Below are 12953 nucleotides of genomic sequence, written 5' to 3' on the forward strand. Positions count from 1 at the left end.
TTCTGGGTGTGCTGCACACACTCTTGGCACATGTGCAGTACAGTTATTGGTGCCCATAGAAGAGAAGGTACTGCACTTGAGCTGTGCAGGGTTTTTACTGCGCATGTGCGTGATGCTGGACTGTGTAACATCATGGTCCAGAGGGAGGATTTAGGCAAGGGTGGCTGAGCCCTTGCCATGTTTGGTAGCGCCCACTGGACACTTGACGAGTTCTTTGCATCTTGCATCAAACTTAATTTTCTCTGCAAATGGTGGATATTTTCTGAAAAAGCTGTGAACTTCTGCCCTTACACAATGATACAATTTACGTTAAGTGAAACAAAAGAGCCGTGATCACTTCTAGTATATTCCGTACACAATATATGGAGGTCATGTTATCCTGCTCTGAAGTGACAGGCCAAATGTGCAAAGTGGAATGAGGGGGTGGATATCATTATTGGCCGTCTCAAGGGCAGTGTCCTAATTGTGTCTCTAAAGAATAGAGGATCTACTATATCAAAAGTGACATTTGTGGGTGGGATGGAAATAGCTACATGTTTATAAGGTGCTTGACAAGCTCTTAACGAGTTATTACCGCGCATCTCCAGGGAGATGGTAGGCCTTGAGGACGCCGCCCGGTCTATAAACAGCTACCAATGTGTTGAACCAAAATGGCGAATAAATGAATCCAGAAAATCTTTGAATTCTGTGATTTTGTCCTATAGCATACAGTCAGCCTGCCAATGTATATGCAGCCCATGCCATATATATCCAGAAAACATGACCTCATCAGAAGTTCTGCCAGTTCATCTGATGCTCTCCACCCTCCTGCTACTTTAGTTCCAACACAGACAGTTGCAAATCACATCGCCGAGAGAGGGGACATAGCCAAGAAGGGATTGAGAGCATCCACTGCCCCAGGAGGAAGCAAACGTTCCCATTAGTCCAGGTAATCATCTTCTAAGCAGCTTTCCCGTTATAATAGTTTATTAGAGAGACTGTCTTTCCATGGGCTTAACGTGCGCTCTCTATTATACCTTACAGTCTAATTTAAGACTGGCATTTAAAAGGTTGGCATGCTCTAGACAATGGCACCTGCCATGTTCTGCTCAGCTGTCCAGTATTCCTAGATTTAAGATGGGATAAAGCATTCTTGGCATCTCCTGTGGATACAGTAATTGCCGTAGTTGGTTTACATGGCTTAGTGTGTGTATATGTATATATATATTTATTCATTCATTTAGACTTTTATGTGTTAGGTACAAGTTCTGGAAGTTTCTCATCAATGCAGATATCATCAGGCTAAATTCACACGACGGCTGTGTGGCGTTTTTAAATGGCCGTTTTAAGGACAATGGTCGTCTATGAGGTTATTCACAAGGCCAATTTTTGATGTCCATTTTCAAGGACCAACAGCCCCCATGCAATCAAAGGGGACCGTTTTGTCATTTTTAGCAGAAGTTTTTTTCACTGTGAATGTCAAATTAGCCTTAGGCCTCTGGCACACGACCGTATGGCTTTTTCAGTATTTTGCAGTCCGCCAAAAAACTGAGATGACTTCCGTGTGCATTCAGTTTTTTTGCGGAACGGAACAGCTGGCCCCTGATAGAACAGTACTATCCTTGTCCGTTATGTTCTATCTTTGAACGTAACGGAAATACGGAAACGGAATAATTTTTTTTTTTTGCGGACCCATTGAAATGAATGGCTCCGTATACAGAATGGAAATGGGGAAAAAAAAGCGTTCGTGTGCAAGAGGCCTTAGGCCGGCTGTTCACAGTGCAGTTTTATGTACAGAAAATCCACATAAAATCTGCACCAAAAACAGCACAAAAAAGCACATAAATCCGCACTATTGCTTTTTATTTGTTTTTTGGTGCAGATTTGATGCAGATTTTAAGCAGATCTCACTCTCAGCACAAGAAAAACGCAACAGCAATTGACACGGTATAGATTTCATAATCCGCGCGGCAGGTCAATTTCTGCACCAAAGAAAAATGAAAAGTTCACATGACATTTGTCTGATCTCATACACTTTGCTGGTACTGTATTACACTTCGGATTTTCCGCACGGAAATCAAGATGCAAAAACAGTGCGTACTCCGCATCGTGTACAGGCAGCCTTAGGCGGAACACTACCAGACAGCAGGCCCGCCTCATTTATCATTTTCTACGCCTGTTTTAGCTTAGAAGGCCAGCGCCTCTTCATAACTTTGGCAGATCCGCCTCCAGCTATAGGCGTTATTAAGACCGGCGTCTGAAATGCCGGTCTTAATAAATGACCCCCCTATATCTTTGGTAGGATCCCTTGAGTAAATAAAGTATGTTGACCTGTAGTCGAAGGTAAAACCACTGGTAACACTGTGATATCTGTGATTGTGGCAGAAAACGTCTTTAATGCACTGATGTAGCAGAGCTGAATTTCGCTGTCTCCTTAAACATCCTAGGTAACAGCACTAATTGTGAGCCATAATTAATGACAAACTCAGCACTTCTCCAGAGCTGTGGCAGTTGGAATTCTTTACATACACAGATGTAGCAGAGCTGAGTTTAGGATGAATCTCTTTGAAGCTGTATCTGTACACACAGTAGTAACATTAGACAATACAGTAACATGATAGACCAGTAGCATGATGAGTTATGCAGAATGACAAACTTAGCTCTGCTGCATTGACAAACTCAGCTCTTCGACATTTGGATGTTAATTTTGGGCTTTATCGTTTCCTTTAGTTAGCAGTCACCACATGCAGCTAAAAAAAAAAAACAACACGTCCACATGCAGTTGTCAAGTTTTGCAGGTGACACAACAGGTTACCCTCTAAGCCATGCAGCCATTAACGTGATGACCATCTGGATTTTAACTGTGCAGGGGATTTGGAGCTCTGTGTCAGGGACATAAAAAGAAAATGTGTTAAAACATTGATTCACTTTGATCAAACTGGGCAACTGGTTCTACTGTACATCTATTCTTAGAACTCAAAGTGGTCTCGTTCCTCTATTATTCCTAGTAGAAGCTGAAAACGGGCTAATACCAGTTGGGGGGTCCCTGCACAGCTACTATAAAGGGATGCACCCCCCAACTGTTAACACCCAGTTAGTAAGTCATTTATAAACTTCTAAGTAGGAATAAAATAGGCATAAAATCCTAAAAATAGATGCAGAATATAATAATTTACTATAACCGATAGTATCTGAACACTGTAATATATTTCCTCGGTTTCCATACAAAGCGTCGCAGACTCACCCCCCCCTTCATGACTCCTCTGTGTCGGAGGCTGATCAGGAATTACTGTCTTACAAGTCGCCAGCTAGTGCTCGAGATACCGGGGATTTGTATCAGATAACAAGTGTAACAAGCAGGTGACGGCCAGAAATCAGCTGCAGCACCACCATTCATTGTACAGCACGTCACATATTAGTGATCAGAGATTAAAAGCCAGGATTAGGTGTATCAGCGCCGACAACAATCGCAACGACCATTAAAACTAAGGTTGCAATGAAATTCTGCATTCTGAGCTTGTAAATGGTTAATCAGTCATCAACGGCGTTGCAGTATTCATTTCCACATGAGATCCGTCCTAGATATGTAGCTGCCGCTGCTGGTGAGGACAGGGGTGATAATCTGATAATCTGCAACTCTGTAATTGAGTGCATTATGTATATATATATATATAATGTTTCTGTAAATGACAGATCTTAAAGAAGCAGTTATAACCTCCCTTCTAATCCACAACTGTGTCATGTGACCAACACTCTGACTTTCCAAATAACATAGGGTCTTATGTGTGGACAGGAAGTCAGTTTTTCTATGTGTTCCTATGGGAGCCTCAATGTCAGTCTCATAGGAATGAATAGAGAAGTAACTGACTTCCTGTCATGTGTCAGTAGGATGTTGGTCACATGACACAGCTGAGGATCAGAAGGGAGGTTATAACTCACAAATACAGTCACTGATGAGAAGATTACCTTCAGTACAGTTTACATCATGTACATTTTTAATACGTAGGTCAGAGAATATATATTTTTTTGGCAGTGCTTCTTTAATTGATTATTCTGTAGCAATATTTTCATTATTACAATAATGATAATGATATTCAAAGAAATAAATCACATTCTGTACATTTAAATTTGGTATACTTGTAGCTTATGTACTAATCCCAAAGTACGAAAACATCTTTACAAACACTATATACTCTACATACATACAATACATACATACATACAACACATGAATATACTTTTTTTTTTAACCGGATATATTATTTAGACAACATATTGTGAAAGAAGCTGCCCCATTAAGACAACTTATCCCCTAACCATAGAGGATAAGTGTCTGATTGGCAAGGTTTCGGCTGCTGGGGCCCCCACCAATCACGACACCGGAGGCTTGTTCTCAACCATTTCATGCATGTGCAATGCTGCTCCATTGATCTTTATGGGGCTGCTGGAGATACCCAAGTACAAGTGCTCGGCTATCCCCGACAGTCCCATAGAGTTGAATGGAGAGGAGGACACGCAAGAGTGTTTGCCGCTCCATTCAAATGGTTGTTTTTCTCATGAACTGCGATGTCCCCCGCAAATGAACCTCTAGCAGTAATGTCATTGCCATTACACCTAAAGGCTTTGCTCTTTCTGCAACTGCCGCACCCTCTCCACTTTGATTGACAGGGCCAGCAATGCGTACCCACATATGAACATGGGACCAACACAGATGTCTTCAGCTGACAAGCACACATGCAAATGGTCAGCCGGTTTCATCGGTACTGCTGACAGATGCCCTTTTAATGGGCTATGGGAGGAGCCCTTTAAATGCTATATTAAAGGAGTTGTCTCCATGACAATATGCCTTATTAGGGCTTTTGGATGTCATAGAGGTGTCACCCACTATGGGCACCCACCTCTATCAGTGGATAGCCAGGGTTCCCCATTCTGGCAGACTCAACGTAGCCAATTACAGAATTACATGGTCGCCCATTCAGGGCCGCCAGAGAAGAAATGTGTGGGAAGACGAAACTTCACCTGAGACAGATCCTTTAAGGCTTGCATACCTACTAGAGGGGGGCCTCAAGTTGCTAGGTTTGGGGCGGCCCCAACGCTATACCTGGGGTGTCAACAAATGTTGCTGCTCTCCGGAATGGGTGGTAAGGCATGGTGCACCCCAATGGGAAATAACTCCAGAGAGTCAGCGTTTGCAGTAAACCAGTGTGCTTCTTTACTGGAGGAACGCAGTACAGGTCAATACAGGCAAAACTGGCTTCTCCGGTCTCCTCCCTGGCAGAAAAAGGTTTCATGCTGAGGAAAGGCCTGAGCTAGCTGTTCCTTTCTCTCCCACAAAGCTGGCTCCCTGGCCAAAGGCTGGCCATAGGGCTGGTGACCCAGGATCTGTGGCAGAGTATTCCCTTCTCAGGTTCTTTTTCTGGTCACTCCAGCAGTCTGGCAGAGTCTCTTTTTCTAAGCACTGTTCCCTATCTGCAGAACACTAGGGACTCTGACTGTTCTCCTTATATACAGTTTCTGTCTGAACTAGAACCTTCTAGTGGTAAGGGAGGATTGGAAAAGCACAGCCTAAGCATAAACACTGTTACAATTTCTATCTATCATAAACTTATATAGAGATGCATATTCATGGTTATGGGAATGAATAAGCAGTTTTCCAGACATAAACAAGTCTTCAGACATACACAACTGAGCTAAAGCAGACATTCAAAAGTTTGGTTTTGGTGGTAATCAAGTCTGGCTGTTTCCCTTCAAAACATACTCTTCTTTAACCCTTATGGTAGCTGTGGAAAATTGCTAGCTTCTAATTATTAGCTAGAAAGTCCCAAAAGTCTCTCAGTATTCATTAACCCTTTCCACCGTGCTGTGCAAATGAACAGGATATATATCACAGCAAACATATAAAATGCAGTTACACAGTATTAAACAGTATAAGTTAGTGCAAGTTAACCCTTTAAAGTGAAAAAAATCAATCACTTAGCATAGGGGAAACAGGGGCAAAAGTCCTCAAATGTCTAGACTTCAAAGTACCCCTGCTCTAGGGCACTACAGTCCTTCATCGGAATCTCCACTGACGAAGCCAACTCTGAGCTCTGGAGATGACCAGTAAATACAATTTTGTAAAGGAGCTCTGAAAAATGAAAGGTGAAATCTGATTGGTTGCTATGGGCAACTAAGGCTACTTTCACACTCCCGCCGGAACAGCCTGCCGGATCCATGCTACCGCAAGTCCACCGTACTGGCGAAAGTCCGCTCCGGCCCTATTCACTATAATGGGGGCAGGCTGGATGTCCGGCCACAGCACGGCAAACATGCCGAGAGGCGGCCGAACAAAAACCGCAGCGTTCTGTAGTTTTATTGTGGCTGCCTCTTGGCATGTTTGCCGTGCTGCGCCCGGACCTCCAGCCCGCCCACATTATAGTGAAGGGGGCCGGAGCGGACTTCCACCTGCACGGTGGATTTGTAGTAGTTCGGATTTGGCAGGCTGTTCCCCCGCCGGAACAGCCTGCTGGAAAAGGCTACCGCCAGTGTGAAAGTAGCCTAAGCCAGTTTTCCTGTACACCAGTTTTGATAAATCTCCCTCTACGTACATCTCTGGGTACAGTCTATGGTCCAGGTCGAGAGTTATTTAACATGAATCCTCCAGCATTCAGGGGGCTACATATCAATCTAAACTTAGATGTGAAGCAAAATAATTTTCATGATGTTCAAAGGGGGGTGTACGACACTAAAGAGGTTGCCTAGCCTAAGAGCCTATAGTATACACCAATAATATACCAACACACCAGATAACCAACGCAAAGTAATCAAATAACTTTATTAAATACATGATCTTAAAATTAATCACAGCAGCGGCATACATATACAGAAAAATAAGAAGATACACTGAACATGTAATAAAAACTTCATATCTCATATGGGCTTAGGACATCATGATATAGCGCCTTATCCTATCAACCCGACTCATTTATTGTATATAAAGTGCTTAGTGCAATCCCAAATAGACAAGTAATAATGAGAAGGTAGAGCACATCAATAGGAGGTAAAAAGCAAACCCTAAATATTAACCAAAATTAAAATCAGATGGTACAAAATGTAAACATAGTCCATAGAGAGTATATAGTAAAAATTCAGACCAGTGTGGTTCCAACCCCCTAAGAGCCGACAACACCAATGGCATACTCACCAACATTTAAGTTGGTAAAATAAGGGCATCCAAAACCTCGCCCCTGGAACGCCTCAACTCTGGCAGGGTTGTCATTAGCCCTGCCTATTTGGGCCCAAGATAGCCTGAATTCTCAGAAAATCAGGGATGGTCCCTGCAAGTTTGGAACAGTTGGCAACTATGCAATGGTCGTAACCTGTGGCCCATAAAAAAAGTTAAAATAACAGCAGTGACGTGTCATAAAGGCAGATGTGACTACTAAGGCCTTTGACTGGCCGTGGCAGTTACAGGAACAAGCCACTTCCTGGTCCTGCAGGTACCTGAGGCGTCCAGAAAGGGGAAGTGGACATGGTAGGACCATGGACAGGTTTTCGTTTTTTTTTTATAGGGACTGGTTAGGACCATTGGGGTTGTCAGCTCCTAGGCCAAAAAGCCCCTCTTGTTTCTAGAAACACCACCCCTCTTATCCATGCATACTAGTATATTTCAGCTGTGGCCAATTCATCTAAATGTGGCTGTTCTGCAATAACAGAAAGAACCGAGGACATTAGGGGTGCGGTTTCGGGATAAAAGCACACTTTTTCCAACTTTTTCAATCTCATTTACCCCGTTTCATTAAACCTTCTGTTGTACTCACCATTGCTGGCGTGTTTTTATGTTATGGTGCCAGGGTGGTCCGTATGATATGTTTTAAGGGAGTTCTTGGCCTGTTAGAGCCTGAAAGTCATACTCAGTGACACAGTACCTTGTAATTGATATCCTCTTACATCAGGAACACTTGGCATCAGAGCAATCAGATTCTTGGAAGGTTATGGTCTACTGATATCTTCAGAAGGAGAAATACACATACTAATGACTACGTGATACCATAAAATCTTAGCTGAGAACCCTTTTTAAAAATTAATGTGCACATGTTCCGTATGGGTGGGAGTTCGGCCTTCACAATATTACCTCTGCCGGATCCAAGGAACCCCAATTTGAGACTGGATCTGTTATAATTACTCAGCTTCTATTGTTGTCCTCACCTCTCCTGGCATGTTTCTGCTATGGTTCCAGGGTGTTCATAACTATGATATGTAATAAGTGAGGACTATGTCAGGAGTACCTGATCTGTCAGACCCTGAAAGTAATGCACAGTCACAGAACCACATGGATTTTGTAGCCTCTTGCATCTGAGACACTTGGCGTCAGAGCCATCAGATTCTTGGAAGGTTGTGGTCTACTGATATCTTCAAATGGAAAAATACTGTACACAGACTAATGACCATGTGATACCATAAAATATTAACTGAAAAAATAATTATTTCACAAAGAAGCATTAGTGTTTTTCATGATAATTACCTTGAAGAGAAAAAACAAGGAAACAGTTATGTTTTTCATGATTCTGACACTGTAAAAGGCCTTTATTTCAGCAGGGCTCCAAAGGTCTAGCAGAAGACTGCATTTGGAAGTGACTTTGAAGCTAATCACTCACCACTAGGGTCTATTTTTTATGGGATTTTTCCACATATACCCTGTTAGATCTTATTGATGATATGTCCTGTGTGTATAATGGTACAAAAATTTTTGTGTTTTGGCCATGGAATCTGAGGCTGATTCTCAGATTTCTCCACGGGGTTGCAGTTTGTCATGCTGACATCCATTCACCAATTAGCCCCATTCAACAAATCTAATCCGTGTGTGGCTAGCCAGCCTTTCTACATTGATTTTGGGCCCAGATGTCAAGTCTGCGTGGAAAAAATCTACAATCACATTGGAAATAATAGGATGCAGATTTGATGTTTTTTTTTTACACAGATTATGGTGTGGAGAATATGCTGAAATCTGTGTGGAATATAGGTGGAGGTTAGGCCTTCAGAAGAATTTCCTCCAGTGAGCTAGTTGGTCAATGGCCCTGCAATATTAGCAATTTGCTATTAATCAAGAAAATTGCCAAAAGGATTTAAAAAAAAACATCTTGTAGGCACTGCTACCAATCCAAAAAAATACTTGAATAATGATGCTCCTTTATGGCAGGTGGTTATCCAAGTGTTTTGCGGATTAATGATGGTGGCTTCAAGATCTGGTCTGGTCAAGGTCTTTTTCTCTTTGTGCATTACCTGTATGCCAAGATGCTCTCCAGACCTGCTGAACAAACTTTCCAATGTGGTGCCAATAAGTCCTAAGCAAAGTTGTACCTATAATCAGTACACCTCCATCAGCTGCGTTAGACGACGAAGAGCTGTTTTTGTAGGTTATGTCATTATCACTATGGTTAAAGAGTCATCTATGAAGTTCTTTACTCTCTACTTTTTCCACATTAGGCTGAACTACGGTGAATATCTTGGTGGTGTTTCCTGACTTCTTTGTGGTACACGACTTACCCTTCTGCACGTGACAATGGAACGATCCACACAAGAGCTCTTCCTCAACTTCATGATCGTGTTGATCACCGTGCTGTTGATGTGGCTTCTGGTCAAGTCTTACCTAGAATAAAAGGACTATATGATGCTCCTCGTGAATATTTTCAGCCCCTTTAGTGATGGAGATGTCTTCTCAACACTGAAGGGGCTCAATGAATAAGTCTATGGCACTTTGTACATAACATCTATGCTCATCCATGCTTATCTTCTGTAATTAGCTGCAATAATTCATAGGAACCAAGGAAATGTCTTCACTTAGAACATGTTGCTTTATAGAAACACAAAATAAACTACTGTCAACCTCTTATCATGAATATGTAGAATGATTGTTAAGATCAGCTATACAGTGCTGGTACCACCACTAATATCTACGGTACAACATAATGTTCTCTTCCCCATGAGCCAAGATGAAAATAAATCAACTGATACTGGGACACAAAACGTCTTTATCTGAATAAAACAAAAGTTAAAACTAAGACCAGGAGTTGTGTGTTGATTACAATTTTTGGTAATTTTTCGAGTTGAGATAATTATTTGAGTCTTGATATTAGATACAGTAGCTGTGTGACATACGATGAGTGATGTGAAATAGTTAGGATGCTCCACATTTAGTTTTCTTGTGATATATGTACACATATCAATAATTTTATTTACTTTTCACAGATATGCCATTTGCTTCTATGGAAAAATCCAGTACATGTCTCACCAAAATTTTTAAAAAAGTTTCAAATTATTTAAACATCCTAAGGATCTGTTTTCTGATCCTGACCAAGGCCTCTCGCCTAAGCCTGTCATCTCTATTCTGTACTTATGATGGACAATCACCTCAAAACAGCTGTCTGCAGATGAGATCGAAGTTATGCTTCAAGGCCTGTTTAAAGGGTCAAGCATTGGCTTTTCCTTTTAGAACGAAAGCTCATTTGCATATCTCTTTTTCCTAAGGAGCATTTCCTGTCCTATAAGACTCCTAACACCTACTAGGTACTCTCGATAAGAAGAACCTCTCTGATTTCCCAGCCATTAAAAGTACTATTGATTCATACCCAAATTGAATTTTTTTTGCCGAATCCGAACATCAAGCTGCATTGCCACTTCCTGATCTGAATGCACAGCTGACTGAGCGCTGTGAATACAGTGATGGGAAGGCAGGAACGTCTTCAATCTGTGCAGGAACATTTAGAAATGACCACCTGGACGTATATAGTCACTGGGCACTCAGTAAGCAGTTAAAGGTTTTCAAGATCTTTTTAACTGACGATCTATCCTCTGGATAGGTCATCAGTATCGGACCGGTGGGGGTCCGACACCGAGGACCACTGCCGAACAGCGGTTTAAGGGTACTTTCACACTAGCGTCGCTGGATTCCGGCAATCTGTATGCAAACGAATACCATTTGTAGACGGATCCGGATGCGGATCCGTCTCACAAATGTATTGCAATACTGGATCCGTCTCTCCGTTTTTTCTGGAACACTTAGGGCCGCATCCGGCATTAATGCATTTCAATGTAAAATAATGCCGGCAAGTGTTCCGGAATTTTGGACGGAGAAAATACTGCAGAATGCTGCGATATTTTCTCCGTCCAAAAACTGTACAGTGACTGAACTGAAGACATTCTGATGCATACTCAACAGATTGCTCTCCATTCAGAATGCATTAGGATAAAACTGATCTGTTTTTTTTCCGGTATTGAGCCCCTAGGACGGAACTCAATACCGGAAAAGAAAAACGCTAGTGTGAAAGTACCCTAAGAAGGCATTGGCACTCTCAGTAGCGCCGGAGTCTTCTTGCAGCTTTGCCTAGGCCATGTGACGTCACATTCATCAGTCACATGGCTCACCCCTATTGAAGTTAATGGGGCTGAGCTACAATACCAAGCACAGCCGCTATACAATGTACGGCACTGTGCTTGGTGAGCTGAGAGAAGGCTGTGGCGCTACTGCGAGCGCTGGTGCTTTCTCAAACAGCTGAGCGGCGGGAGTCCCAGGTGTCGGACCCCACCGATTAGATACTGGTGACCTTTCCAGTTAAGAAATCTCTGAAAACCCTTTTAAGGTTACCTATCCCTGCTTTAAAGTCCCTTTACACAGACTAATTATCAGGCAAACTATTGGGGGATGAGCGTTTGTATAAATGCTCGTTCCCGATGATCTGTCGGTGTGAAAGGTGTCAGCAATCACCCGATCTAGCCAACACTATATCAATCGCTTGTTCCTATGCAGTGGAGGTGATTGATCCATGTAAATGCAGCTCTCATCTCCACTGAGGCAATAACCAGTTTTGGAAGGGTCTTCGTTTCTGATAATCTGGCAGATTATCTATACATGTCAAATAACCCTTAATGTATACAGTCATCATTCTGCCATAAATAGAAGAAGCCTACAGATATCTTCATTAGACATCATTAGACATAAGTAGTGTCAAAGTTCACCCTAAGATAATGGAACGCCAAAGCCCTTCCATGGAATTTTTGCTTGTTCTTGGGCACTTGGCACAGGTTCACTGACTTGCTTTAAGATGTCTGAAGAGCACTTAGTGTGTGACACTTAGATAAAAATAAGTACACAGGGGGAATTATCACTTCAGCATAAATACACTCGACATTCCCTTGTAAACTCGGCACTTTGTGCGTCTTTGTGAGTTTGCCTTTGTTAATTAACATGACCAAAATCCTTAGTTAACACGGACAGCTGGTAGGTAACTCGAAACCAGCTTCCAGACATGACATTGGCAGCGGAAGGGAATCTGTGGTGAGTAATTGGTGACCTTTTCTGTATGAAATATGTTTCACTATTTGCCCTAAATGCACGGAAAGGATGTTGAGCATTTACAAAGGTGCCAATGGCTAGATGTATAAAGGCTAATTATTTTTAGACCCCAAAAATATTCTAGCGATTTACCGGTATGTGCTTTTAAAAAAAAAAAAAGTATTAAAGTGCGTGTCTACAATTAGAAAAAAACTCAATTTTTTCTCTCCCAGAAACAGGGCCATACTCATCTATGGGCTGTACTCAAATGGGTATTTCCATCTGGGACATTGATCGATATGCCATCAGTGTCAAATAGATGCAGGTTCCACCTCTCTTATCTCCAGAACGGGGCCCCCGAGGTGCGGAGAGGGCAGTCACACATGTACAGTCACCCTTTTTTCTCTGATATGGGAGTTGAGAAAATAGTCAAGTTATGGTAGTCCCATAACGACACATGGAGAGGTGGCCATGGTTGCATGGCCTGCTGTCCACTCACTGCTATAGGACTTCCAAAAATAGTTGAGTGCGTTTGCTTGGCTGTTTTCAGAACTTCCATAGCAATGAATGATGAGCAAATTGCACAAGTGTGGTGTGCTCTACTTCACTATGAGGGGCCCTGTTGTGGAGAGAGGAGCATGTCCCAGAGATGGAACAAGGACCT

At 42.3% G+C, this 12953-nt stretch overlaps 1 protein-coding gene across 1 annotated transcript; it reads left to right on the forward strand.

Moving 5' to 3' along the window:
* The first annotated feature begins 774 nt into the window (after positions 1–774).
* Positions 775–10019, forward strand: SLN (sarcolipin). Its single transcript, XM_044288098.1, has 2 exons — positions 775–928; positions 9445–10019. The coding sequence occupies exon 2, from the start codon at positions 9521–9523 to the stop codon at positions 9614–9616; it is 96 nt and encodes a 31-aa protein (XP_044144033.1). The 5' UTR covers positions 775–928; positions 9445–9520; the 3' UTR covers positions 9617–10019.
* Positions 10020–12953: the final 2934 nt, after the last annotated feature.

Source organism: Bufo gargarizans, chromosome 3 (assembly GCF_014858855.1).
Source record: "Bufo gargarizans isolate SCDJY-AF-19 chromosome 3, ASM1485885v1, whole genome shotgun sequence".
Classification (NCBI taxonomy): Eukaryota; Metazoa; Chordata; class Amphibia; order Anura; family Bufonidae; genus Bufo; species Bufo gargarizans.